The following is a 26,632-nucleotide window of genomic DNA, read 5'->3' as shown; positions in this document are numbered from 1 at the left end:
TGTGTCTGTCTAGCTGTATTCAAACTTCTTACTACTTTTCACACAGGAACTCAAGAGCTTGCTCTCCTACCTGTACCGTACTCTCATATTCCCTGCTTGCACCCTCCCCGCCGCAAAGGTATCTCCCATGTGTTCCTGGCTTTCTTCCCCTCCTTCTTCAAAAGAAGGGCCTCTGAACTGGACAGGGCCGCCATGTGTGCATGGCTTCTGGCCGAGTATCTGCCGTAGAGACCGATAGGGATTCGAAACTGGCCTTCCATGGATGAGATCTCTCATGTCTTCTCTTGCAGGCAACAGGAAGGTCGGGTGTGCAGCTATATCTCAGCTAGAATCAGTGCTGACCAGGGACGGTGCCATGACCTGTGTTCCTGCCAAGATGTCCAAGAGCGAGGAAGTCCCCACCATCCTTGAGGAGGCCAAGGAGTTGCTCGGCCGTGCAAGCTAAGCCAGGTCCTGGGGCCATGGCAGCTCCTCAGTGGAGCTCCAGACTGTCCCTGCCCTGCAGCGTGTGGGTGAAGGGTCGCAGAGCTGTTCCTCTGCGGTGGCCACTCCCATCACCTTGACCCCATCTTTGTCTCCAGTCTGCTGCTCTCTGTACATCACGCACAGCTTCAGCTGCCTGGAGGCCAGAAGGAAAGGGCAGGGTGGGGAGGCCTGAGGCCAACCCGGCCAGCCCTGGCTCTCATATTACCAAAGCAGGCTCTGTGTTTGCTGCCTTAACCCCAAGTGTCTCCTCCGTTCTCCGTGGCCTCATCTCAGACAAGGCCCCACCTGCTTTCTCAGCCTCTACCTTTCCCGTGGGCTTTTGCCTAGGTCAGTCTTGCTGGGTTTATGCTTTTCTTTTGTGTTTTCTCTGGCCCTGAGAACAGCATGGGCTGATGAACCTTTGGGCTCTGTCCCTCCTTCCATTGCTGTCACCGCCACCCCGCCTCCCTGCTCTTCCTGCCCCCTGGCTCTTGTTATTACTAGGGGTGTGGCATTGGGAGCTGCTTCCAAGGAAGTGGGGAGCAAATCCCCCTTATCCCACTTTTTGGGAAAGGCCTCCCAAAACAAAAAGAACCTGGACCACTTTCATCTGTTCTCTAGGCCAGAGCCTAGGGCGGGCAGGCATGGCACAGGTGGGACCTGCCCCCAGTCTGCTGCCATGCTCTGTGCCCTTGCCTCTCTGGACCCTCTGCACCAGCCCTAGGCTACTGAGCCACAGGCCCTTCTCACGCCCTCCCTAGAGCTTTGGTGCATCTCATCCCAACACCTTATCCTCTGTCTCCAGGGAAATGGGAGGTGGAGCCTCCTGGCTGAGAAATTGTTTTGCAAAAGGATCTATTTTTATATGAATTTTTTTTTTTTTTTTAAGAAAAATAACTCTTCCTTCCTCCTTTCCCCTCCATAATATAAGAGGCTTTGATGGCAGGTTCCAGAGTCCCTGGGATTTCTCCCCACAAGCCTCAATTCTGAACAAGCCCCTGGACCTCCACCTCAGCCCTCAAGCCTCTGGGCCCTTGAGGCCAGTGCAGACTCCCTCTCCCAGCATCTGACTCTGGGGCAAGGGGAAGCTCTTCTCTTGTTGAGCTGGACCAGGCCTAAGAGTAGTGGGAGCTCTGAAACGACAGAGTTTTTAAAAATTTAATATATTTATCAAGCCAAATGTGCAAATGCTAACTGGCCACTCTGGAGCAGTGCGCACAGGCTGTGCCCCACCCTGCTCTCTTCTCTGCAGTGGGCAGGCCAGACTCTTTGGCGGTCCCAGCCACAGGAAGCTCAGATTCTCCGGTCAAGGTGACACTTTACCCTCCTGTGCTCCTTTCAGCTTCCCACCCCTGGGAGAGAGAATGGCACTGGTAGGACCTGGCGCAAAAGTATAGTTATTAGAGCAAGGGGGAGCTTAGGAGACCTAAGGGCGCCTGCAGGGAGGCCTTGAGGCCCGGAAGGAGGGTTCTGGTTGTTGGAGCCTGTGTGTGGAGGGGCAACAGCAGCTCCTTTGCACTATTTCTGGGAGGACCGCGGTGCAGGGGCCTGCTGCTCCCCTAGGTCCCTCCTCCCTGCTGACATCTGGGGCTTTGACCCTTTCTTTTTTAATCTACTTTTGCTAAGATGCATTTAATAATAATAAAAAAGGGACAAAATGCAAACCTGTTCCCCTCACCTCTTGGGCTTCTGGGATGTCATCACCTCCAGTTTGTTGGGCTTGTTTCCAACTGTTAATAAAGCATTGAAACAGTACTGCCTTACAGCTTCGTTTGTGAATTTCTGAACTGTTTGTCTCCACTCTCATCCAGGCTTCTCCACTCTTGTCCTGCCTCAAGCCCGATTGACCTGACAAAATCATCAAAAGGGTGCCGGCACCTTCAAGGTGCCAGACGCTACGATTGGGCGCAGGGCTAGAACTGATTCATACATAGTGGCTTCTGTTCCGCCATTTGCCCTCTGTAAAGGAGTAGGGCCCCAGTTCAGCCCCCTACCCTTCCACATTGCTGCCTCTCGCCTTGGAACCCTTTTCTTGGATTCAGTTCTGGGACCCCACCTCCCCATGACCCCAGACTTCACATGCAGTTTCCTGGCAGTACCTGTGCCTCTTTTGCTAAGGGAAACCTATGACTGCCATTCTGCCATTCTCCCGTATTCCCCTCCCACACTCACTTTTGGTGTCCACAGACCACATTCCAGGCTAGGGCTTACCCTGGGGTGGAAACCTGAGCCTGCCCAGCAGAGGTCAAAAGACAGAGGTCATGCTCCAGGTGACTTGATGCTCAGAGCCCAGACTTGTTTGAGCACATTGTGACCTGCACAAAGAAATCTTACAAACCAGGTCCAGAACAGACAGGGAAAGGCTTGGAGAGGAACCACAAACCCATTTGGGCAGGCTCTGGAACTGGAAATAAAAGCCTCTTAAGTAACCCTGCAGCCTGTGCAGCTGTCTCCATCGTATGGCTGGGGATGGGGAGGTGGGTTCCCTGCCTCCTTCTTCCCCACCCCCAGAGGCCACGCGTTTCTGGCTTAGAGCTGTATAGGCACACATACCAATTAGGGGACCGACCAACCACAGCTGCTCACGCGCTCTGCCAGTCTCCTTCCGTGCCTGGAATAGAACCCAGGCGACCGGCACCCCACCCTCTGCAGCCTGGCTCTCAGAAACAAAACCCTGCTTCCATCTCAGCAACCACGCACACCACCCTTCCTCCCACGCAAGAAAGCCTCCCCCAGACGCCTACCTAGTTGGAAGGCTTGGTTTCCATGACAACAGACTTCAGAAGCTGGGAGACCACTTGACCGGCTCTGGGAGAGTACAGAGGACACCCAGAGACAGCCACCCCCAACCCTGCGGTTGGGCATGCCCTTGCCCTCACCGACCCCCCTGAAAACCCCAATGGGTCTGTCTTTATGTCCTTCCGCCCCTTCCTCCCACTCTGTTGCCTGCAGCTTCTTTGGCGGCAGCAACCTCGAATCCCTCCTTGCTTCCAGGAGGCTGGAGGAGGCGGGGAGACGGGCTAGGCGAGAAGTGAATGGAAAGCACGGAGAGAGGGAGAGAGGAAGGAGGGAGGGCATCTGCGCCTGCGGGCAATCTTATATCTGTCTTGCCCTTTCTGTCCCCTTGACACCGCCCGCCTCCCTCCTCCCCCCCCCCCCACATGCATTCCAAGCCCCCTGGGAGGGAGGGTGGGGGAGGTGAGGGGTGTGGAGGAGGACTGGCAGAGGAGAGTCCACCCTCCTCCCGCGGCAGGGCGCTCGGGGTGGTCATTTTAGCAGGGAAGGGGCGGAACTCAGGAAACGTCCACGGCCCCTCTCCAGCTCTATTTGCCAACCCGCGCCGCCCCCTCGCCTGGGTCTCCTCTTCTGCCTGGAGACGGCAGCGAACAGACAACGGAACCCGCAGCCGCACGCTGCCACGTCGCGCTCAGAAATCCCCTCCCCCACAGCGGACCCACAAGCCGATTACACACACGGGGTACAGATCCACAAGCACCATTACGGTCAACGCACACCATTATATATGCACGACGGTGTTGCCGCATTTAACAATTTTATACACATACTCTCGGGCACTGACCCAAAACCAACACGCAACACAATAATCGCCTCCGATCCCGCTCGTCTTCCAGCATACAACTCTGAGCTCATCACTTCATCCACACATGCCAGGAGCCCCCATCTCTTACATAGAAACGGTAAACCTTTCAGAAGAAATCTTTTAATTTTTTTCAAAGAAAAAAAGCCATATAAATATTAGAGTATAAAACTTGCGTGAGACACAGGAAGGCGGTGGGGTGGGGAGCTACGTGACTATGCAAAGAGAAGCGCTTAGAGGAGTCAGGACGCGGGAGGGGGTCGCCGCAGCGCGTGGACACAGCACAAAACACAGCACGGGCCGCCGCAGGCAGATTCGGGGACAGACGGCTGCGTGGAGCCCGCCGCCCGCGGCCCCACTCGCCATTACGGAAAAGCACGCCGCACTATACACTATTGGCTATTCTACACCAGCCGAAAGAGGGCGGGGGGGTCTCTACACCACTGCAAGGGCCGGGTGGGGTTCTCGCGAAGCCCCGCTGCGTGAACGGGACGCCGGGGGCAGAAGGGGTGGACAGAGGAAGATCTATGCACAAGGAGGCACTGGGGAACTTTAACCAGGCTCTGGCCACGAGGGATCGGACTGGGGGCCTGGGCAGTGGCCTTCACAGAGACGAAATGGCACCTGTCGAGGTGAAGGACTGGGGTTGCTGGATGCAGGGGCCCTGTGGAGAAGCAAGCCCTGATCCTGGGCTGACACTTTCCACTTGGTCCCTGCTCTAGCTCCTTTCCTTCCCAACCCAGGGACCAAAAGTGGTCTAGCTGGCCCTCGCTTCCTGCTGGGGCCACACTGATCCTTCCACCAGCAGCACCTCTGGAGTACCCAGCACCCACAGAGGCCCCTCTGACCTCTCCAGGGGACCTGGTCCCAAACCTGCTCAGAGCTTCCTTGGACCATAATGCCAGTTTAAATCCATTGGTGCCCGTAGCTCAGCCCACCGCTGGCTGCCTGGGCTGCCCTGTATATGATAGATGAGGGTCCAGCCTGGTGCTTGGCTTATGGCTGGAATTTGGGGATCTGGTCAGTACCCTGGGGGCATACAGAGCCTCCAGCAAGACCCTGTTAACTGATGGATCAAGCTTTGTCCATCCCCCCATACGCACGCGCGCACACACGCCCACCCTTCCCTTCTTTATCTTACCACCCCGTACCATCTTAGAACATGCAGTGAAGTCTCTTGTTTGGGGAGGGAAGTCACAGCATGCAGTGGGAACATCAAACAATGAAAACCAAAAGACTGGTCCCCAGGGTGTTGGGAAGAGGCATGGTAGCAAAATGCCCTCCCTAAATCCAGCAAGCATCAGTACCATAGGAATGGTGACCGTATCTCCCAAAACCTGAGCTTGGTCTCAGGTCCTGGAAGGAGGTGAAGGGATTGGCACCAAACCATGCTTTGGGGGAAGTCTGAGAATTGAAGGAGAGGCCAAGAGGTCATGATGCCCTTCCAACTCTTCAGAACTATGAGCCTTTTTAGGTCACCAGGTACCTCAACACCCCCAAACAACTTAAGAAAGAGGAGCTGTTGAGGAGGAGGGTGGGGTGGGTCGGGTAGGAGGGAGGCAGGGGATGGATGGGCCCGATTGAATTTGGAAGATGGAGGAGTTCAGCTGTAACTGAAAGGGGTGTGATAAATGGTGTCTACACTAACCCACTACCCCCATGGGCACAGCAATTGATTGGATGGGGGTTCCCAGCAGAACTCCCTTTGCATATTCAATCCCCTGGGGGCAGAGGGGGGGTGTTGACTGGGCACTTGTTTCTGTTTCCCAAGGGGAGCATGGCCTGGGCCCCTACCAGTATCCTGGGGGTGAGCCCTGAAAATCCGAGGCCTGGGCACAGGTAGGGAGAGGCTGGGCTGGTTGGGGAGGGAGGCTGCCCTGTGGCTCCAAGGCCTGGCCTCCGCATTACTTCTTCTCCTTCTTGCCCGACTTCTTCTTGTTGCCGTTGCCACCTGCCGGGGCCTTGCCATCTCGCTTGCCAGCTGCGTTGGTCAGAGTGGCATTGCTGCCGGGGATGTAGACGTTCTGGCGGTAGTCGGGCACGTGCTGCAGGGTGAACTGGGGTCCGTAGCGGGCACTCAAGCCCATGGTGCCGGCACTCCCTCCCAGGGTGGAGCTCCCATCAGCGGCTTCTGCAGAGACAAGGGAAGGTCAGGGGCTAAGCTTCAGGGTCCCCAACAGTTACTCTCTTATAGCACAAGCATTTATAGCACTGGACACACCATCCCACCCACAAGGGGTAGGGCTAAGAGGCTCTAGAGTGACCACCTAGGTTTCATTCCTAGTTCTTTTACCTACTAACTGTGATCCTAGTCAAGTGTACCTAACCTCCCTATGTCTCCTCAGTTTCCTGAACTGCAAAATGGGGATAATAATAGTACCTATCTCTTCCGGTTTTCGCGAAGGCTAACCAAGATTACATATGTAAAGCACGTAGACTAGTGACTTCAAACATGCTAGCTGTCATTTCTCTCAGGGCTGAGACACTGCTCTCAAGTCCTTGCCCTAGCCCTTCTCCAGGCAGCCTCTCTGGTCTCCACACTAGACCACAGACTCCTGGGCGGCCAAGACCATGGTTCGGGCAGGTTCCCATCCTGTTCCACCCAGTGCCAAGCACAGACCGGGCACTGAGTTGTTCTGAGTTAGGAGTAGGTGCTTTTCCGGGGATTCACTTCGTAACAGCAACCAGTGCCTACTGTGTGCCAAGCACCTTGCTAGATGTTGCACATGCATGATGGCTTTTTACCTCAACTCAACACTCCAGGGATGTGTGTGCTCTTATCCCCGCTTTACAGATGAGAGAAGCAAGGGTCAGAGAAGGTGAAAGACTAGCCCAAGGCCTACGAGCCAGGACAGGTGAGAGCAGGGGTGAGGCCTAAGTGTCTCTTAAGTGTATGCTGTAGGGTATGGTCACCACCACCACCACCAGAGGCCTGCACCTCATCGCTGCTCTGAGGATACAGGAGGCGGAGAGAGGCTGAGAAGATGATGATCCCAGGACCAGATGTCTTAGGTACAATGTAGGCACAGGTTCACAATGTCAGAGTAGCTGACATCAGAGAGAGCCTGTAGCCCAACTTCCCATCCTGCACAAGAAGAAACTGGGGTCCAGAGAAGTGCAAATTCTGACTCTGGCTCAGCGTCACCTGGGAGCTTGTGAGAATCACAGACTCAGAATCTGCATTTTAACAAGATCTCCAGGTGATGTGTATGCACGTTAAAGGGAGAGAAGCACCTACCTCACTGGGTTTTTGTGAGGATTCAAGGAGACGGTGAAGCATTTGGTAAGAGCTCACTAAACGTCAGCTGCCGCCACCATCACCACCACCATCACCACACTGCGTGTCACTGCTTCTATCCTACATGCTCCCGCACTGCCTCCCCAGGGGGTAACAAACACAGGAGTTTTGAGGACTCTGGCAGAGCTCATGAAGCCTCTTGCTGGAGTCCTCCCGCAGCTGGAGAGTTAAAGCTCCGGGAGTGCCCAGCCCAGCCCCCATATAGCAGAAGAGGTTCCCCCCACCCAGGCCTCCCTCCACCCTCACCCCAGACCCTGGGAGTGGGTAGAGAGGGTGACTAAAGCCGGAGAGGCTGAGTAATCCTGGGATACCAACCAGGGATTGAGAAACAGACAGGAAATAATTTCAAAGAACAGCACCAAAGGGGGAGTGGCAAAAGAGAAAGCCGAGGAGAGATGAGCCCCGGCCTTTCCGCCTCCTCACTCCAGCGCTCAGGTTTCCACAGCCTCCATTTCAAGCCCCAAATCTCCGCCGTCCGAGGGCCTTCGGGGGGCGGGGAAGTAGGTTGGGTGGGAGGGAGCAGCGCCCACTTCCTCCTCTCCTTCCTCCGGCTGCGCCCCTCCCCCAGCCCTTTCATTGCACGGACGTTTCCTCCGTTTTCCCTAATTAATTCCAGGAGGGAGCGGGTCCTCGACCGCGCTGCTCCCTCCCCTCCCCGCCCCCCCCCCCCGGAATGGAAGCAATGGGGGAGGGGGCTCAGATCCGGCTTCAAGAGCCAGGGTTCCAGAGTGATTTAGGGGTCAAGAGGGGAGACTGTCAGAGGCGCCAGAGAGAGAGAGAGACAGAGAGAGGGAGAGAGAAAGGGGAAGAAATGGGGAGAAACAGGGAGAAGGGAGGCAGAAAGAGAAAGCTAGGAAATAGATTTGACTGGGTAACTGGAAGCCAGGCCCACCCACATCCTACATGCACCCACGATCTCTAAGGAGCACCCTAAGGGCCACCCGAGCAGATGAAATGACAAAGCGAGCCCCGCTACCTCCTCCCCAGAAGCCCAGACCTGATGTTAGCCTGGGCCCTACGGGATGCAGTGAAGCTGGGCTGGACCGGGAGGGAGGAAGATGGGGAAACCCAGAGTGTAAGAGAAACGGGCTGCCCTTGAGTTCCGTCCGGTCAGCTCTGCCGCGAAGGAGCCAGCCGTGTGACCCTGACCGAGGCCCTGCCTGACCCCCAACCTCAGTTGGATTGAAGGCTCTGACCTTCTGTGGAATCAAGTCTCCAATGGCCCCCCCTACCTTCTAACCCTGCAAGACATACACTGGGCAGGAACCAGGATCTTCCCTGAGTCCAAGGAGAAACAGATTTTGAAGAGCAGCAAGAAAGAACCTGGGCATCCTCTGGCCTGGAGGAGGTGAGAGCGCTGCCAGCCTCTCTCCTCAGGGAAGCACCTCCCAGCCCCATCCTCCCCGCTCCTCCCGCCCTGCCCTCCCCACCCCGGGGCTGAGGGCAGCAACTCCAAGCAGTCCAGGAGGCCTGGTGAGACTCAGCCAGGGCCAGCTGAGCCACAGGCTGCAGCCTCCTTGAGAGCACACCTCCCCCTCAAAGGTTTATTTAAAAAGCCTCCCAAGTACACTTGCTCTCCCGCCTGCTTACTCCTCCTCAGCAGCCCCACAGGCCTGGCTGGGCTGGACTCCAGGAACCTCTCTGGCTCCAGGGCCAGGAAGGGGGTGTGAAAGTGAGAGTAGGGCCTGACCCTGCCACCTCCACCCCCAAGGTCCATCCCCCCAGCTGACACCCGGCTCGGGCCCTGTGTGGGCCAGAGGGGTGGAGCCCTGACAGGGGAGCCAGACTGCGGTGACCCGGGGGCCTTCTGGGAGGGTCTGGGGCTATAAATACTCCATTTCTGTTTTTAAAATCTGGATTTAGGCTAAAAAGTCTGCTTCCTGGCCTTAGGGCTCAAAGCCACAACAGCTAAAATATACCTTACTGTCTGTTTACTTCCCTCAAGAACCCAACTTGGCATCTCCTCAGACCCAGCTAACTCCCTCTTTCCTACTCAGTATCTGGCCTCTCTAGAGCTACAGCAGCTCTCCCACTCCCACTCCCACGCCGAACCGGGGTCAGCTCTGTCCCAGAAGGCTGGCCCCCCGCCCCTTCTCCCTTCCTCTTCACCACCCACGGCCTCGCCCCACTGGGCCTCACAGACATCCGGGGAAGGTTTGCCAGATTTAACAAATAAAAATAAAGGGTGCCCAGTTAAATCTGAATTTCATATAATTTTTTTTTTTTTTTTGGTACAGTATGTCCCAGTCCTAACATTTGGAACCTACTCATGCTAAAATATGACTTGTTGTTTATCTGAAGTTACAATTAACGGGTCATCCTGTATTTTATCTAGAACCCAAATCTGGGAGAATAACGCAGCATTAAGAGAAGTTCGGCCTCTAAACTTATTCAGCTAAAAGGGAAACTGAGGCTGAATGGAAAGGCAGACACGGTCACTGGTATACAAAGGGCATGAATTTAGGAGTCGGGCTGGCTTAGGATTGCCAGTTTGCAGCTCAAAATGGGGGCCCTGGAGCAAGCGACTTCTTGGTTCCCTCATCTGTCAAATGGAAGGAATTAGACCTGCCTTGCAGAGCTGGTGAGAGGATCCACTGACACGTGGCCCATCAGGTTTGCCTAGCATCAAGTTTGGGGCAGCGCACAGGCACAACTGTAGTGATTACAGTTCTGACTTTACTTGGTTCTCTACCCACCAGGCCTCCAGACATGCTGGACAGTCAGGCTCTCGGTTCACTATGTAAGGCCACTGCCGGCTTCCATATAAGCCCAGGACTGGCTTCTCCAGAAGCTAGTCCTTATTAGCAGGCGTTATTCTAACTCTACCTTCTATCCCACCATGGGTCAAAAAAGATAATCGTTAATCAATTTTCACCATTGCGTATCATGCCCTTCCTCTCTGCCAATCCTATGCTGAGGCCTTACATTCTGCCCTCACGACACCACAGTGAGATCTGTTATTATCGTACGGATTTTGTAGTCAGTGAAACTGCGGCCCAGAGGGGCTTAGTCACTTGCCTGATGACTCACAGCTTAGTGGTGGCACCAGGATTTGAATCCAGGCTGGCCTGCCTCCAAAGCCTGTGCTCTTAAGTACTAGTGATATTACTCTGCCCCGCTCCGTCCCCACTGGCTCAGGACTCTTCTTACTTTTCAGGGATGAAAACCATCACCTGAATCTCTATTGTTGAAGTTCTTTGTTAGCCTTGTGGGAAAAGCAAAATCCTGCTCTGCAAGTGGGGGCAACCAAAAAAGACAGTGTGTGCTCTGGACACTCATGTCCAGAGTGCGTGCTCCCTGCTGGGAGGATCCACACCCACTTCCATGGATTGAGGGCATGTATGTGCCAGGCCCAGTACTATGTGCTTTACGGTATCATCTCACTGAATCCTTACAACAATCCTTTGAGGTCGCTGTCCCCATTTTCTCGTCTGAGGAAACTGAGGTTTAGAGAGATTAAGCAAACTGATCAAAGTCACAAAGGTAGTTAGCGGCAGAGCTAGGACCTGACCTATAGTTGTCCCTTCCAAGGCTAGAATTTTAACCACTACTCCCTACTTCCCCTGCAAGGATCTTTCCCTGTTCATTCCCCTCTGGGCATCCCAGGACCACCCCCATCCCTCAGCTATTCCCTAACCCGGCTTTATATCCTGGAATTATGGGCTGCCTCAGATCGGCTGAAAGGTCCAGAGGAACCACATAGGTGGAAAGCCAGTCTCAGGGCACGGTGCTGTGGGATGCACCCCAGAACCCCAGGTCTCCCACCCCACACATGCTGGCACAACTTACCACTGGCGGAGGCCAAGATCATGGCTTGCAGCATCTCTGTGTCAAACTGGTTGTTGGGCCAGGTGCCGGTTTCATCGCCATTTTGGGATCTGCGGAGAGAATGGGATGGTGATCACGGTCTCCCAAGCCACCAGCTCATGCCCCTCGTGTCCTCTCCCAGGGCTCCCACATCCAGTGCCTATCCCCAGCCCATGCCCAAGACCTGCTGCCTTCCAGCAAGGTAGGAGGCAGATTATACAATCCTTCAGAAGCCAGACCCCGCCCCATTTGCCAGTCCCCCAAACCAGCTTTCTACTGTTTCAGACACCATGGCCCTTCGAGGGAGAGGGCAGGATGCACTGAAGCTTGCCCCGCCTTGAGGGAGCAGTGGCTCACAGTGAGGGAGAGCAGACCCTCTCCTGAGGACAGTGAGGGTGGGAAATGGGAGAGAATGTACCAGAACTTGACAAAGGTGAGAGGACCTCGGGGGAGAGGCTGGGGGCCCCACGAGACAGGGAGAGAGGTTTCTAAAACTCAAGTCTGATCACTTCAGTGGCTCGCTGAGCCCTCAGGATAAAATCCACAGGCACACAAGGACCAGCCCCTCCTATTTCACAAGAACACCCCCAACCTCGCTCTCAAACATTCTATCAGAAACCTTTTCTGAGGCACTTTCCCTAATTCCTCAAACTCTCTCTTGTGGCACACCATTCCCTAGAATGCAAGTTCCCTACCTCTGCCTTGGTAACATGAATAGGTTGCCAGAGGGGACCCCTAAGCCCACCCAGGCTGGGTTAGGTGCCTCCGCTGTGCTCCCACCCCCACTGTCTGCCCTGCGGTGGCTCTAGTCCCACTGTGACTGCCACTGTCCCCACCTGTCCGCTCCACCCCCAGACCCAGCTCCTTGAGCTCTGGGACCAGGACTGTGCCCGTTTTCTACTGAAGCACCTAGTTAAGAGCTTTAGATGCTCTAAACATTGAGAAAAACACGAGGTGATTCCTAATTGTTAAAAATGTTAATGTGTAAAAGAACTCTAAGGGATGCTAGCCCAACTTGGATTTTTCCCATAGTAACTATTTCCATGCTTTGGGGGGGAATTTTCAGGGATCAAATGATTTCCATTTTTGAGGGGAAGGGGAAGCAGCCTGACACACACGTCTATTAGTCGACCTTTGCACCATCTGGAACACTAAAGTTCCTCAATAAATGTTTGTTGCCTGAATGAATGGGGAAAGCCCTGCCCAGAAAGTTAGGCTCACTATGAGGTAAGAAGGGTTTGGCACCAGGGCAGGGGCTGCAGGGAATGCCTTGAAGGCAAGAAAGAGTGTGTGTGTGTGTCTGTGTGTGTATTTTGTCACAGCGGCTGAGCACAGTCAAGAGCTGTTTTACAATTTTTCCAAGGTCTGTCCCTGCTTATGGTTTCCCCGATCTGGAACTCCCATCCCCAGGCAGGCGGACTCAGTCTAACGCTCAGGCCAGCTGCTGTGTGGTGCCCCCTACGGTGTCACAGCAAATGTAGAGGTAGGGGTGGAGGAGAAAGCAGGAATGTCATTTCTCCCTCCACAGAATGGGAAGAGCTGGGATTCTGGGTTCATTTATTCAATCAATATTTATTGAGCAAGTACTGTGTGCCAGACACAGGACTAGGTGCTGGGTTTGTAGCTGTGAACATGACTGAAATAGTCTGACTTCACCATGCTCGATCTCCGTGGAGAGGCTGATATTAAATAATTACACAATAATTGAATTGTAATTGTGACAAGCAAGTGCCATGGAGGCAAAGAGCAGGGGTACAGGAGAGTTCTGCCTAGTTGGGGTTAGGGAGCCAGTCAGTCCAGGCTTCCTCAAGGAAAGGACAGGGTATTTAAATCTGAAGAGGCTATCCAGGTGATCTGCAGGAGAATGCCAGCCAAACAAACGTAGGAGGAGCGATAGAAAATCAACACTGTGTGACTGCTGATGTAAAAACCGATTCAGGCAAGGCTCATCAGTGAATACTAAAAGCAGCGAAAGGTTGCTGCACAGTCTCATATATCACCCACAGATTACTTATTAATCACCAATATTTAAAAATATCTTTGTAACAGAGAGATCTGGGAATACCACTTTAACCCAGGGAACAAATTGACAGGAAATGCTTCCCAGCAGAAAGTGTACAATGACCCCCACGCAGTATTCTTATCAGACTCTGTAAGCTGATCTCACCATGAGAAAATGATCAGCAAATCCAGACTGTGGGACATTTTGAAAGACAACTGGCCTGGACTCTTTAAAACATGTCTATGTCTTAAAAAAAAACAACCCTCCAAAAGGTAAGGAGGCTGTTTTAGATTAAAGGAGATGAAAGAGAGGTAGCAAGCAAATGCAATTCATGTTCCTTGATTGAATTCTGGAGTTAAAAGAAAAAAAAAATACAGGTTGAAAGGACATTTGGGGAACATTTATGAAAATCTGCTAGTAGACTGTATATTATTGCATTAATGTTAAATTCTTCAAATGTGATCATTCTTTTGTGGTTATGTACGAGAATGTTATTGTTATCAGGAGAGAGATACTGAAGTGTTTCAAGTGTTATGATGTCTGCAACTCTCAAATGGATCAGAAAAAAAAGTGTGTGAGGTAGGTGTGTGTGTGTGTGTGTGTGTGTGCACGCATGTTGAGAGACAGAGAGAGAGGAGAAAGTAAATGTGCAAAATATTAACGATCGATGAATCTAGGTTTAAAAGAGTATTTGGATGTTCATCATACGATTCTTTCAACTTTGAGGTTTGAAGCATTTCAGAGTAAAAAACTGAGGCGTAAAATTAAGCTAACTAGGAGAAGGGCAGTGTTGTGAAAGCTTTCCAGGCAGAGGGAGCAATACGCCCCAGCCTCTGAGGCTGGGAGGACCTTGGTGAGTTCAAACCACTAAGAGAAAACCAGCGTGGCTGCCATAAGGCGCAGTGGCGTCAGGGCCTGGGGCTGCAGAGTGCACACTAAAGATCTTGGTCTCATCCTAAGAGCTCTGGGAAGCCACTTTAGTATATAAAAGGGGGGTTGTCATGATCGGATTTAAGTATTTAAAGGTCATGGTTGCTCCTATGAGAAGACTGCGGGTTGGGGGTACCTCTGGGAGGACGGGAGCCCAGTGATGGAGCCTCAGCCACCTCTGTCTCCATGAAAATCCAGGAGTCCTTACTTGCAGGCAGACTGAGCTCTCTCTGGGCCTGCCTGGGGGCGCAGGGCTGAGGCAGGTGGCCTCAGGCCGAGGTGAAGGGCCTAATGGGGAAAGAGTGGGGAGAGCAGGTAGGGGGGTGAGCAGCAGGGAGAAGAGCTTTGGGGCTGTGGGGTAGACAACAGGGTCGGACACCAGGTTAGGATGCCCTGTGGTGGTGGGTGATGGTGTTGAGGGAATAAAGGTGAGTGGAAGGGTGGGCCTGGAACCATGATGGCCTGGGCGGAAAGGATTCTTGGGAAATGATTGAAGGCTAGAGGCCAAGCACGTGGGCAGGAGATGAATAGAGAGACAGACTTCTTTTTGAACCATTTACTCAGAACTTCTTATTTCTGGGTAGTGGGCTGACTAAATTATATACATATTGTCTATTTCAGCCTCAGAACCACCTACAGATTAGTGTTATTATCCCTATTTCCCAGCAGATGAAACTGGGCTCAGAGAGGTTGAGAGACTTTCCCAAAATCACACAGCTGGCAACAGGCAGAACTACAACCTGTACCCACTATGTGCCAGTGCCTGTGACAGGCCCTAGGATTTAAGAGGTGATATGATTCTTGCCCTAAGAAGTTTGTATTCTAGTGTGCTGTGTGCGCGCGTGTGTGAGGGGCAGTCCCAGAGACTGGGTTGTAAAATTATGAGTGCTTTTTCTTTTAAACTGTTTTCTCTATTTCTCATGTTTCTATAATGAGCGTGGGTTATTTTATAAGCAGAAAAAAATAAGATGCTATTTGTTTGTTGAATGACTGCCCAAACTGAGGGAGAGCAGGGATAGTGTCTCTCAGGGGAGGTGGAACAGAAGGGGAAATGGCAGTTGTGGAGCCATCCAAGGAGAACAGTGTGGGGACCAGGGAAAGCCAAATGGAGACCCTCCTCTGGGCAGAGGCTGGGAACAGCTGCAGGGCGGGGCCTGGGGTGCAGCCTGAGAAAGGAGAACTGGCTTGCTGGGCTCAGGGCTTGAGACAACAGCTGTTGGGATCAGAAGCCAAAAGGAGGACCTGAGCAGGGGGTAGCGGTGGAGAGGAGCAACACCTGGCAGGCAGGGACTTCCTTTTGTCTAGGCAATGGGACAGGGCGCTGGCTTGAACTTGAACCAGGTTTACTGAAGAACTCAACGCTAGCCCTGCTCTGAACCTGGTGTCCCAGTAGCCAAGATAGGCCAGAGAAGCAGTGGGGAGCCAGAGCCAGGGTTAGACTGAATAAGAGAAATCTCCCCTCTTCATCTTCTCACCCTCATTGACTCCTTCGAACGGCAGCAAAGAAAACGTGCATCATTCTGCTGAGCCTGAGAGGCCTCACCGCAGGACCTTTGCACATGCTCTTCCCTCCACCTGGAATGCTCTTCCCTGTTTCCTTCAGCTGGTTAATCCACAGCCTCATTTCCTCCTGGATGTCCTCCTGCTCCCTGACCAGGTCAGATCCCTATTTTATACTCTCACCACCAGGAACTGCTCTTCACAGCACTTACGGTAGCTGTAATCTTACTATTTTTTTTGAGTAATTATTTGGTTCATATCTGTCTCCCTCAACACACTGTAAACTCCCTAAGGCAGAGGTTATGTCTATCTTATATCTCCTACACCTAGAATACTACCTGTCCTACGGTAGGTGCTTATTAACTATTTATTGAATGAACAAAAGGGGGAAGTTATAGTTGCTGGACTGGGCCCCTAACATTTGACTTCATCTGGGCCCCTGTGCAGCTGAATCATAAATGTTGTTCCATCCCCCTCAAGTTAACTAAGGAAGGGAGAGCCCTGCACCTTCTCCTCCATCTCCCCAAGAGCTCCCTCATGTACTTTAGGCCACCAAGTCTCTCATTTGATGAAAAGGGACTTGAGGCAGCCAGTCTAGAAGGCACGTAAGAGTCAGACGGCTAATAAGGACCTGCTGTAGAGCACAGGGAACTCTACTCAATACTCTGTAATGACCCATATGGGAAAAGAATCTAAAAAAGAGTGGATATGTGAATATGTGTAACTGATTCACTTTGCGGTGCACCTGAAACTAACACAATATTGTAAATCAACTATACTCCAATAAAAATTATTTTAAAAAAAGGAGTCAATTGGTGGGGCTCTCAAGTTCAGCAATGAATTCTGCTTCAGGGCCAGTATATGGCCTGGGGTGGCGGTGGGTAAAGGGAACATGAATTGCCCTGTACTTCTCATCACCTCAGCTCAAATGGCACCTCCTCCTGGAGGTCTTCTCTATCCCCCTCCCCCATTACACTCACATGACCCTCCTCCCAGAACTTGCTACGATTTGTAACTAGAAATTTTTTTAGTGTGATTTGTTGTCAATTTTCTGTGTTCCCTGCTGGCATGGCAGCCTGTAAGTGCAAAGATCGTGTCTGCTTGTTCACTCTTACAGGCCAATGTTTAGCACAGGGCCTGGCTCACAGTATATGCTCAATAAATATTTGTTGAATGAATAAATACATGAACGAATACATGAACGACCTAACGGATAAAACTGTGGGAAGGCTGGCAAGACCAGCAGGGAGAAAGGAGAAAGCTGGGGTCAAGGGAGGGGCAAGGGCAGTCCAAGCCATCTGGTTTGCTGCCTTCTAGGGGCCTGTAACTAACTGCCTTGAGACCTCGGCAGGACTCACATGCCCAGGAGCTGGAGTCTCCACCGTACACCAAGGTGTCCTGGGTTCTTGTGGCAGTGAGGGCTCAGCATCTGGGGAATGTGGGCAGCAAGTGTCCAACCAGTGAGGAGGTGGGGAAGGCAGCCCAAGCTCTGCCCTCCGTCTCCTGGGCTTCTTGGACTCCACCAGGCTCCCAGGGTCACCAGACTTCTAACAGGGAGGCCTGGCCCAGAGCTGACCCCACTCCCCTCAGACCCACTGCAGGTCTTTTGCTGAAGTCCTCCTCCCCTCCACCCCACCCCCGCCCGCTCGCCCCAGGGAGTTCCTGTCTTAGCAGGAATTCATACCAGATTGATCTGAGCAGCTGGGGCAGCCTGGATGGGAGGGTGTATGGTGGAGAGCAGAGATCAAAGGCTCTGTCTGTGAGGGGCTGGGGAGGGAGAGAGCCTGGGGGGCGGGCATGTGTGTGCTGGCTTGCCCACAAGTTTTAGGAAATGAGAGACAGAGAGCGGGACACAGAGTAAAAGACAGGATAAAAGAGAGAGAGAGAGAGAGATAAAGAAAGAGCAACAGAGAAAGAGACCCATTAAGGCAAAAAGAGACAGACAAGAGACTTAGAGAGATATACAGAGAGAGACAGAGACAAAGACAAAGGAGACACAGAGAGGCTGAGAACAGAGAAGAAAGGAGAAACAGTGAGAGGGAGAGAAAGAGACTGGAGACAGAAGAACACCAGGACACTAGGAAATGATGAAAGAAGGAGAGACAGAAGAGAGGTCAAGGACAGAGACAGGGAAGCAGAGACAGAGGGAAAAGGAGAAACAGAGACTGAGACTAAGGCGGAGTCACGTTTATTCATTGATTCCACATTTATTGAGCACCTAGCCATAGCAGGCGCAGCAAGAGGCACAGATCAGTGCAAGTAGACACAAATGGTAGGGACCAAGATACAGCAATAAAGAAAGAAACTGAGACGGAGACGAGAAAGAGAGGGAGAGGCAGAGATTGCAAACTAGCATAGAGACTGAGCCGAGGACGGTGAGAGAGTGTCAGAGACAAAGGGCCTGCAGGCAGAGAAGGCTGCAGGCTCTCCGTCCCCAGCCCCACCGCCAGCTGCCTGACCTCCCTCCCCTCAGCCTCGGCTCTTTCCTGCCGGCTCAGGAGGAGGCTCTGGCTGCTGACAGCTCCTCCCCTCCTCCTCCTGTCCCAGATTCCTCTGCCTGAACCCCAGTCAGGACGGAGGCCAGCCAAATCTGGAGCAGGAGGATGGAGCCGGTGGATAGGTATAAAAACCTTCCTCTCCGCCCAGAGACCTCCTTGAGGCCATCCTTTGCTCCCACGGAGCCCCCAAGATACAGGAGAAGGTTTGTGTGGTGGGGCGCAGGGAAGGGATGAGTGTGTGAATTGCGTTTCCAAAATAGCCAGAGTAGGAGCGTCTTCCTTCTGGGGTTTGTGTACCAGCCGCCAACGTACCAAAACCTCCCTGAAATCTGGAACTGAGGGAGGAAGCCATTTGTAGCGAATGCTGAGCCCTCCCCCCATCTCCTCCCACGTCATCACTGAGAAAAATGTCGCAGAGGAGAGGGTGGGCTGGAGAGGCAGTCACCTACCCGCTGGTGCCGGGTCTCTGGGCCTGGGAGAAACGCCAGTCCGTGTTGGGCGGGGCTTGCTGTGGAGAAAACAGAGGGAAAGGGGCTGAGTACCCAAATGGGGTAAGATGAGGGCGAGGTAGGCTCATTTTCAAAGACAAAATATACCTCAGGTCTCAGAGGTCTGAGGTAACAGAGACAAAGAGATAAAATCACAGTTATCTGACCACAGTGAGCAAACCCAGATTCCTTTCCTAAGGAACCGGCCCCTTCCTCCCTGCCCCCAGACTCAGAACTTCTGAGCAGAGATTCAAGGGCTGAAAGCATCTTCTGTGAAACCGGGGGGAGGGGTGCAGAGAAGGCCCCCAAAAGTCGCAGAGGAGGTTTTTACATGGGAATTCCACCAGCCCTAGAAAGAATTTCATTCAGCTCCTCAGCTGGGAACAAAGCAGCCTCTGCGGCAAGATGGCTGCCGCTCTGGGTAACCCTTTTCATGCCAGGTTGTGCCTTTACACATTCAGAAGGACACCTCCTTCAGACCCCTGGCTCTCAAGGATCCCTTCCCACAGCTAAATACATTATTAATTTAGGAGTTATGCCAGACTGGGCCTTTGGATGGCAGGGCATCCAAGCCCCAGGACACCTCCCACCCCCAGAACTCTGTGCCAGACAATGGCTTTGACTAAGGAGGAGAGAACAAGGCAGCTCTGTCTGGAACAGAGAGAACTGCTGGGATGGAGCCCGGCAGAGATCAAGCTCCCACAGGCTCCAAGGAGAGCCAACGCAATCTCCAGGGCTCCCAAGGGGCAGATCTGTAGCCCTCGCCCACCTGGATGAAGGTGTGGGACTCTAGCCAGCCACTTCACTTCCAAGACCCTCCCAGCCTTTGCAGAGGGTGTATTATCCCATCACGCACTCTCATGGAGCACTTCTAGAGCCATTTCCTCTCCATTCTGGGGTGCTCTGGTAATTGTCACACTCACTCCCAGGAGCAGAGAGGGAGGGGTGAGCACCTCCGACTACACTGGGGAGAAGGAAGACCCAGGGCTGCCGAATGACCCACTCTAAGTCTCACAGGTGGCAGTGATGTAAGCAGAACCCAGAAACTTAGCATCCCAGGTACAAAAGGAGTTACAAGCACCATTCTGGAGCTGCCATGGGGAAGGGTACAGGGATGTCCAGCTCTCAGTTACTATATTCTTAGACACAGCAGAATCTACATGGAGATGCAGGCACCATGACAGACTGGAGGACAGGAGCTAGGCCAACTCACAACCTACATAAGGACAGCGGGTCCACGTTTGTTCAATTAGGGATGCTCAGGAATAAGGAGCCCCAGTAGCCTTTTCTTCACGTGTTAGGCTCTAAAAGGGAAAGAATGCCCCCCTTTGCCTCATCCCAGCAGACACAGACCGTCTCTCCTGTTCTCCAGTTTTACAAGTACCAAGTGATTGAAAGCACAAATTCTGGAGTTAAGACAGACCTAGATTAGATCTTTTTCGACCACTTACCCTGTGAACTTGAGCAAGTCACTTGAGCTCTGTGAAACTCAGTTATAAGAGGGAGGATTCTAGGACCTACCCAACAAGTGTGGGGAAGAGCAAAGGAGACGTGGTTCTCTAAGAGGAAGTTGTAGTAAGGCTCTCTCAATTAGCCATCAGAATCACATGGGGGTGTTGTTCCAAACTATAATTCTGATTCAAGGGGCAGGATGGGGTACAGACATATTTTGAATAAAAGCTTCTGGAGTTACAGAAACGTGTGCTTTTTACCATTATAGTTTCCCCATGTACGCAAGCACCCTGCTGGCTTCTGGCAGAGAGGCCATGGCTTTCCAACAACCAGGGAAAGAAAGACTTGCCAGAGTGTCAGATAATTTGGTCACTCCCAAAGCCCTGATCCTAGATCGCTGGGCACATGTGGTGACGACGGAGCCAAAAGCCTACGTCTTAGCATCCAGAGCCCAGGTGTTCCAGGGTCCCACTTCCCACCAGAAGACAGGTCGGTGGTGCCACAGAGGGCCCAGGCGGCCTGTCCTATAGAGGCCTGTTCGCTCGTCCCAGGCCGGGCCCCGCCGTCCCTTGGGCCACAGGGCAGCCTGGCCGACCCGAGCTAGGCTTCTTGGCTGGAGGCACCGCCGGCCTCCGCTCTGAGCCCTGGGCCCGGCAGGATCCGCCAGCCCGCGGGTCATAGAGTGCTGCCCGCCCCGCGCCTAGAGCGCCCAGAGTGGCTACACTGCGGGCGACTCTGGCTCGTCAGGAGGCGACCGGTCCAGGTCCGGGCGGGGGCGGGAGGCGGCTCCAGAGTCGTCAGGGGCAGGACGGCCACAACTTGGGCGCGCTCAGTCAGTACCTCTGAGGCGAGCAGCAGGGTGGGAGGGAAGCTGTGAGCGGGCTGGAACAGCCAGTGTACCTGGCAGCGAGCGGCTGGCAGTAAAAGGCGGTGTACGTGGAAGACCAAGTGCGAGGGGGCGTGTGCGTGCGCGGGTGAGGCGCTGCGAGCCCGTGCGCGGTGCGTGGCTCGTGCGGGCCCTGAGGGCACGCTTCTGCTCTGTCCACAGACGCATTGGTTTGATGTGGGAATAAAGAGGGTTGGGAATAACAGCGAGGCCACAGGTCAAGGGAGTGGGGAGAAACCTAAGAAGAAACCTCAGGACCAGTGGAGCGTGCCCGCACCGGAGCCTCAGAGGCTGGCTGCAGGCGTGGATCTGTGACCGCCTCCACCCGGACCCCGGACCTGGCGGAAATCGCCAGAATGATCGCCAGACCCCAGGCTTTTCTGAATGTGGGGTCGGTCCTTTCCTGTCTCCCCCTCAACCACAATCACCATCACCTCCCCGGGCTCAGAGCCCCCATCCCTGCCTCGGCCACACCTCTGGTTCCACACAATCCGTCCAAACAGTCCCGACATTCGGGCCAAGCCCGCACCAGAGGAGCGGATGCCAAGTTCAAAGTCCCTGATGTGGCTGGGCGGCTTCTCCATTGCCGCCCCCAGGGGTCGCGCTGAGCCCCTCACCTGGCTCCGCTCCCGCAGCGTGTTAGAGCGGGACCGGAAGGTGTCAGGCTCCTGTGCCAGAGCTGAGGGCTGCTGGACGCTGAGGGGCCTTAGAAAAGTGAAGTCACTGCCGTCCGAGGCTGGTGAAAAGCACGTCCTGTAGCAATGGCTGTGCGAGTCTGTGGGCCGCAGCGTCACCTCCATGTACTTGAGTGTGCCGTCTGAGCTCACCTGTAGGTTGGGGCCGGACTGCTTATAGAACTCCCGGGAGGGCGAGTCCTGGCGCCCACAGCACTCACCCCCACCCCCATCCCCGTCTGCGTGCCCCCGAAGGCACTTAGCTGACAGAAAGGTGAAGGTGACTAAGGATAAGAGACTGACGGCCACAAGAGCCACAATGAGATAAAGGGTAAGGTCTGAATGCTCAGGAGGGTGTGTGAGGAAGTCGCTGGATTTGGGCATTTCCTCAGGGTCCTTATCCTCCAGAATCAGAAGCACTGTGGCTGTAGAGGAGAGTGAAGGGTCACCATTGTCCCTCACCAGGACCACAACCTGCTGGGTGTCAGGGTCATCCTCCAGTAAGGCCCGGGCTGTTCGCACCTCACCAGTGTGTGCAGACACCAGGAACAGTCCTGGGGCTGTGGACTGTGGCAACAGTGAATAGGAGAGCCAGGCATTGTGGCCTGCGTCAGCATCTACGGCTGTCACCTTGGTGACGAAGGAGCCAGGAGGGGCAGAGCGAGGGAGACGCTGGGGGACCGAGAGATCCCGGCCTGGTCTGGGGTGCAGCACGGCTGGGGCATTATCATTCTGGTCCAGGACAAACACATGGAGAGATGCATTGGCGTGCAATGGGGGAGAGCCAGAGTCTCGAACGCCCACCACGATCTGCAGCATCTGCAACAATTCGTAGTCGAAAGTGCGCTGGGCAAACACCCGCCCATCCGCAGGGTTGACATACACAAAGGAGGAGGCTGGGGCTCCCTGAATCTGATGCCCTGCAATGAAGTAGGTGAGGCGAGCATTTTCCCCAGTGTCTGGATCAGAGGCAGCCACGGTGCAGAGAAGGGAGCCTGGAGGCCGGTTTTCTGGGATGTAAGCAGTGTAGAGCTGCTGGGTGAAGTAGGGTGCATTGTCGTTTACATCTGAAATGTTGAGCCTGACGGTGAGATGGGCGTGCAAGGGAGGTGAGCCCCCATCGCGGGCCAGCAGCTCAATGATATAGTGGGATGTGGCCTCGCGGTCCAAAGGCTGGCTGGTTAGCAGTGAGTAGTGGTTCTCAGAAGGCTTAATCTGAAACGGCAGGCCCGAAGAGATACCAAGGCTCACTTCTCCGTTTCTCCCTGAGTCTCGGTCCCGCACATTAAATAATCCCACTACTATGCCCACTGGTGTGCTCTCCAGGACAGGGTTGACCAAAGAGGCCAATAGTACCTCTGGGGCGTTGTCATTCGCATCCCCCACATCCACTTGAATCACACAGTGGCCTTCCATGGCTGGCTGTCCTTGGTCACGGGCTCTTGCATGAATTTCATAGAAACTTGATTCCTCAAAGTCTATGGGACCCAACACACGGATTGCTCCACTGCTAGGGTCTAGGCCAAAGAGATTCCGCACTGCCTCAGAGGTATGGTCTCCAAAGGAATAGTCTAGTTGGCCATTGGTGCCTTCATCTGGATCAGTGGCATTGAGGCGGAGCAGCAGTGTACCCACGGGTGCATTCTCTGGGAGTCCCACACGTAGAACTGAGGACTGGAAGGCTGGAGCATTATCATTGATGTCCAGCACAGTGATGGAGATAAGGGTGGTCCCCGAGCGGGGTGGGATACCCCCATCCACAGCAGTGAGCACCAGCTGATGGCTTGCCTGGGCTTCACGGTCCAGCTGCTGCTCTAGTACCAGCTCTGGGAACAGCTTCCCATCTTTTAGGGTCTTCACATTCAGAGAGAAGTGGCTACTGGGGCTCAGAGTATAGAAGCTCACGGTATTGGTACCCACGTCTGGATCCTGGGCGCTATCCAGTGGGAACAGTGCCCCAAGTGCAGCTGATTCTGAGATGCGTATCTCTCGCTCAGGGGTGGCAAAGCTAGGAGAGTTGTCATTGAGATCCAGGATTTCTACCTCTACACGGATTAGTTCCAGCGGGTGTTCGGTCACCACCTGTAGTGGCAGCAGGCAGCTGGTGCTGGCTCCACACAGGCTCTCTCGGTCAATTTTCTGATTCACTGCCAGAGCACCACTCACCAAGCTCAGGGAAAAATAATGCCCACTCTCCTCAGAGCCCAACCGCAGCCGGCGGCTCAACAGATCTGTCAGCTTTAAGCCTAGATCCTGAGCAACGTTCCCCACCAGCGTCCCCGGCTCAGACTCCTCCACCACTGAGTAACGAAGCTGCCCAGACACCCAGCCCCAGGAGCACAAGGACAACATGCACAGCACTTGCCATTTCCCAGCGAGCTGCGGGGGTGTCTTGGGCCCCATGACCCAGAAGTCCCTTCCTGGACACTGACTCTGTGCTGTCCTGTCTCGAAGGCAGACCCAGGGCTTGGGATGTAGCAGCTGAAATCTCTTATGTCTCCTTCCAGCCTCTTAAAAAACTGCTCCGAGGTTTGTCTGCCTGCAGCAGTTCTTCTTAGTCACCAAATGGCGGGGGTGGGTTGGGGGGGGGAGGGGAATCGAATCTGAGTGGAGCTGGGGAGCTGGGGGAGGAGAGGCGGGCAGGAAGAGCAGATCCCCCACCTTGGCTCTGAGTCTGATTGGCCCAAAAGTCTGTGCTCCCAACCAATTATCAAGTCTCCTCAGTCCTGGAAACCTTAGGAACAGGCGCTGCAAATCTGTGTCACAGAAGCCTCCTACCTCCCCACTCATTTCATGCTGCAGGTTGATTCAGCCCCCTTGGCAGCTCAGATGGTGCTCAACAGGGAAGACAAAGTGGTACAGAACTTCTCAGTGCTCTGTCCCAGCAACTTCCTGCATGACTTCAGAAGCTCCCACTACTTTGCTTGAACCAACAAAATTTTGTCCTTCTCAGGGAGGCAAAGCCCATGTGTTAGCCCCTCCCTACCCCATCCTACCAGACACTGCCAAGGTGAGAGAAAAGATTTGTTAGGACCCTTTAGAGTCTTGCTCGGACTCTCCAGCAGTACTTCGAGGAATCTCGGTGTCAGCTGATGGCTATAAGGATTCAATTTTTCTGAGATCCCAGACTTTAGCTATGGAATAGGCATCACAGCTTGTGATAGGAGGAACATTTCTAGGACTGATCCAGGTCACCCAGGGAAGGTGACTAGAGTCTAGGCATGGCCTCTAGGCTTTATGGTTTCATCAATTCAGAAGAAACTACTTAAAGACTCCCATAGTGGCTGTCTCTATGAATTCCTCAGCAGTAAAACAGGTTTAGATATTTAGTGATTTCACTTATTGCCTTTTCCTCCCAAAGAGGTCATGTTCCCCTGTCCCAATCTACTGAATCTAGCTCAAATCCCAGCGGGGACTTGATTGGGAGTCCTGAAGACCTGGACGAAAAGATCCCTGCTTCCACCTTGATGCCTCTCTACTCCCTGGACTCTTTCTTCTTTTTGCTCTCTGCTATGTTTCAAGCAGAGAATCCCTTTCACCGTAGATTAGGGAGTAGATGATACTGTGGGGCAAAGATATTAGCTCCCCTTAACCTAGAGTTAAGGTGTTCCAGACCCTGGCCCCCTCATTCAGGAAGAGTAGAGAAAGCAGCCACCGGCGTTTAGGTGCACCTTGTGCACAAGAGCCTTCCATATGATCCACATTCCAGTCGTGTGTTTCCACAATACCCTGCCTCTTGATCACTTACTTTCAATTCTTACTCTCAGATAAGGGCATAACCCACCTCAAGTACTAATCCGTGAAAACTCCCTGGTTAATTCACAAAACACTTCTAAAGCATAGCATCCACCACATAGTTACCACTCACAGAAGTGGTGACATCACTACAGGCTCTTACAGAGAGACCAGTACTCTCTGGGACATGGCCCAGCCACATGCCTGCCTCAGAACAACCCTCACGCATTGGCTGAGCCTGCAAAGGTCTCACCTCTAGCCCATAGAGAAGATCAGAGGGTGGGCAACTTGGGCGAACAGGTTCCCCTGCCATAGGTGCACTGGGTGACTTCACCATCATGAAGCTATCGCTCCGAGTGGGTGCAGAAGCCAAGGGTGTACAGCCATGAGAGTGGCCGCCCACATCAACAAACTTGATAGGATCATCTGACCCTAGCTGGATTCGGAGGATCCCATTGGAAGGAGGAAGCCCCTCTCTCCTTCGAGACCGGGTGAGACAGGCACAGGTGCCAGCAGGAAAGCAGGTCACTCCACAGGCAGCCCCACGCAGGCACTTCGAGATTAGTGCCACGAATGAGCCAAAGGAGACAAAGCAAATTGCCACTAGAGATACAGCCAAGTACAGGGTCAAGCGGGATTCTCCTTCCCTTGGAGCTGAAGATTCTCGAAGATCAGGGACAACTGGATGAGTGTCTTCTTCCAAGGACACCAGGAGAGTAACGGAGGTAGAGAGTGGTGGGCTACCACTATCCTTTACCACAATGACCAGCTTCTGCGGCGGGAGATCAGCTGGGATGGGAACAGCCGTCCGCACCTCCCCAGCATAGCGGGAGACTGCAAACAGGCTGGGATCTGGGGCCTCCAGGAGCTGATACGAAACCCAAGCATTGTAACCCGAATCCAAGTCCACAGCAGTCACCTTTGTAACTAGGTGTCCAGCACCAACTGATGGAGGCAGTGCTTGTGGACATAAGGAACCAGGTCGGGCTCTAGGGCGGAGCACAGCTGGCGCATTGTCATTGAGGTCCAGTACAAATAGACGAACTGTCACGGTGCTACTAAGGGGTGGGTTGCCCCGATCCCGGGCCTGCACCTCAAACTGCAGTGTCTGTGTTTGCTCATAGTCAAAGGATCGAGTAGCATGAACAGCTCCCGTCTGGGGGTTCAGAGAGATGAAGGAGGAAGCTGACACATCTCGATTTCTGGGCTCTAGGAGAGAGTAGGAGATAAGGGCATTCAAGCCAGAGTCTGGATCAGAGGCTGCAAGGGAGCAAAGCAGGTCCCCTGGGCGATTGTTCT

At 53.6% G+C, this 26,632-nt stretch overlaps 3 protein-coding genes across 12 annotated transcripts in view; 1 reads left to right on the top strand and 2 right to left on the bottom strand.

Annotated features, from left to right (window-relative positions):
• Positions 1–2,220, top strand: part of DIAPH1 (diaphanous related formin 1) — a 95,019-nt gene extending 92,799 nt beyond the window's left edge. For all 5 annotated transcript variants that reach the window (XM_089909404.1, XM_089909400.1, XM_089909401.1 and 2 more), the window contains one exon: positions 291–2,220. In XM_089909404.1, coding sequence (XP_089765530.1) covers positions 291–445 — 155 coding nt within the window. In that variant the 3' untranslated portion in view covers positions 446–2,220. The remainder of the gene's footprint in view (positions 1–290) is intronic.
• The window catches only part of LOC111183016 (protocadherin gamma-C3), a 110,171-nt gene continuing 84,862 nt past the window's right edge, over positions 1,324–26,632 (bottom strand). For all 6 annotated transcript variants that reach the window (XM_089909407.1, XM_089909409.1, XM_089909406.1 and 3 more), the window contains exons 2-4: positions 18,548–18,606; positions 11,151–11,239; positions 1,324–6,194 (exon numbers count right to left, since the gene is read on the bottom strand). In XM_089909407.1, the coding sequence (XP_089765533.1) occupies positions 5,968–6,194; positions 11,151–11,239; positions 18,548–18,606 (375 nt within the window). In that variant the 3' untranslated portion in view covers positions 1,324–5,967. The remainder of the gene's footprint in view (positions 6,195–11,150; positions 11,240–18,547; positions 18,607–26,632) is intronic.
• Positions 20,714–24,164, bottom strand: LOC149749675 (protocadherin gamma-C5-like). The gene is made up of 2 exons (XM_089908350.1): positions 21,263–24,164; positions 20,714–21,076 (listed from the first exon to the last, which is right to left on the bottom strand). The coding sequence occupies exons 1-2, from the start codon at positions 23,999–24,001 to the stop codon at positions 20,714–20,716; spliced, it is 3,102 nt and encodes a 1,033-aa protein (XP_089764476.1). The 5' UTR covers positions 24,002–24,164.

Source organism: Delphinapterus leucas, chromosome 3 (assembly GCF_059928025.1).
Source record: "Delphinapterus leucas isolate spDelLeu-1000000601 "Yukka" chromosome 3, BTC_Dleu_Yukka2, whole genome shotgun sequence".
In the NCBI taxonomy this organism is placed as follows: Eukaryota; Metazoa; Chordata; class Mammalia; order Artiodactyla; family Monodontidae; genus Delphinapterus; species Delphinapterus leucas.
The sequence above is the reverse complement of the archived record's forward strand: the minus strand, read 5'-3'. Positions and strand labels throughout refer to the sequence as shown.

Coding starts and splice junctions, on each gene's coding strand:
- LOC149749675 (XM_089908350.1), bottom strand. CDS start 24,001: ATGGGGCCCAAGACACCCCCGCAGCTCGCTGGGAAATGGCAAGTGCTG. Junction 21,077..21,262: donor ATTCTGGCGATTTCCGCCAG/GTCCGGGGTCCG, acceptor GTCTGTGGACAG/AGCAGAAGCGTGCCCTCAGG.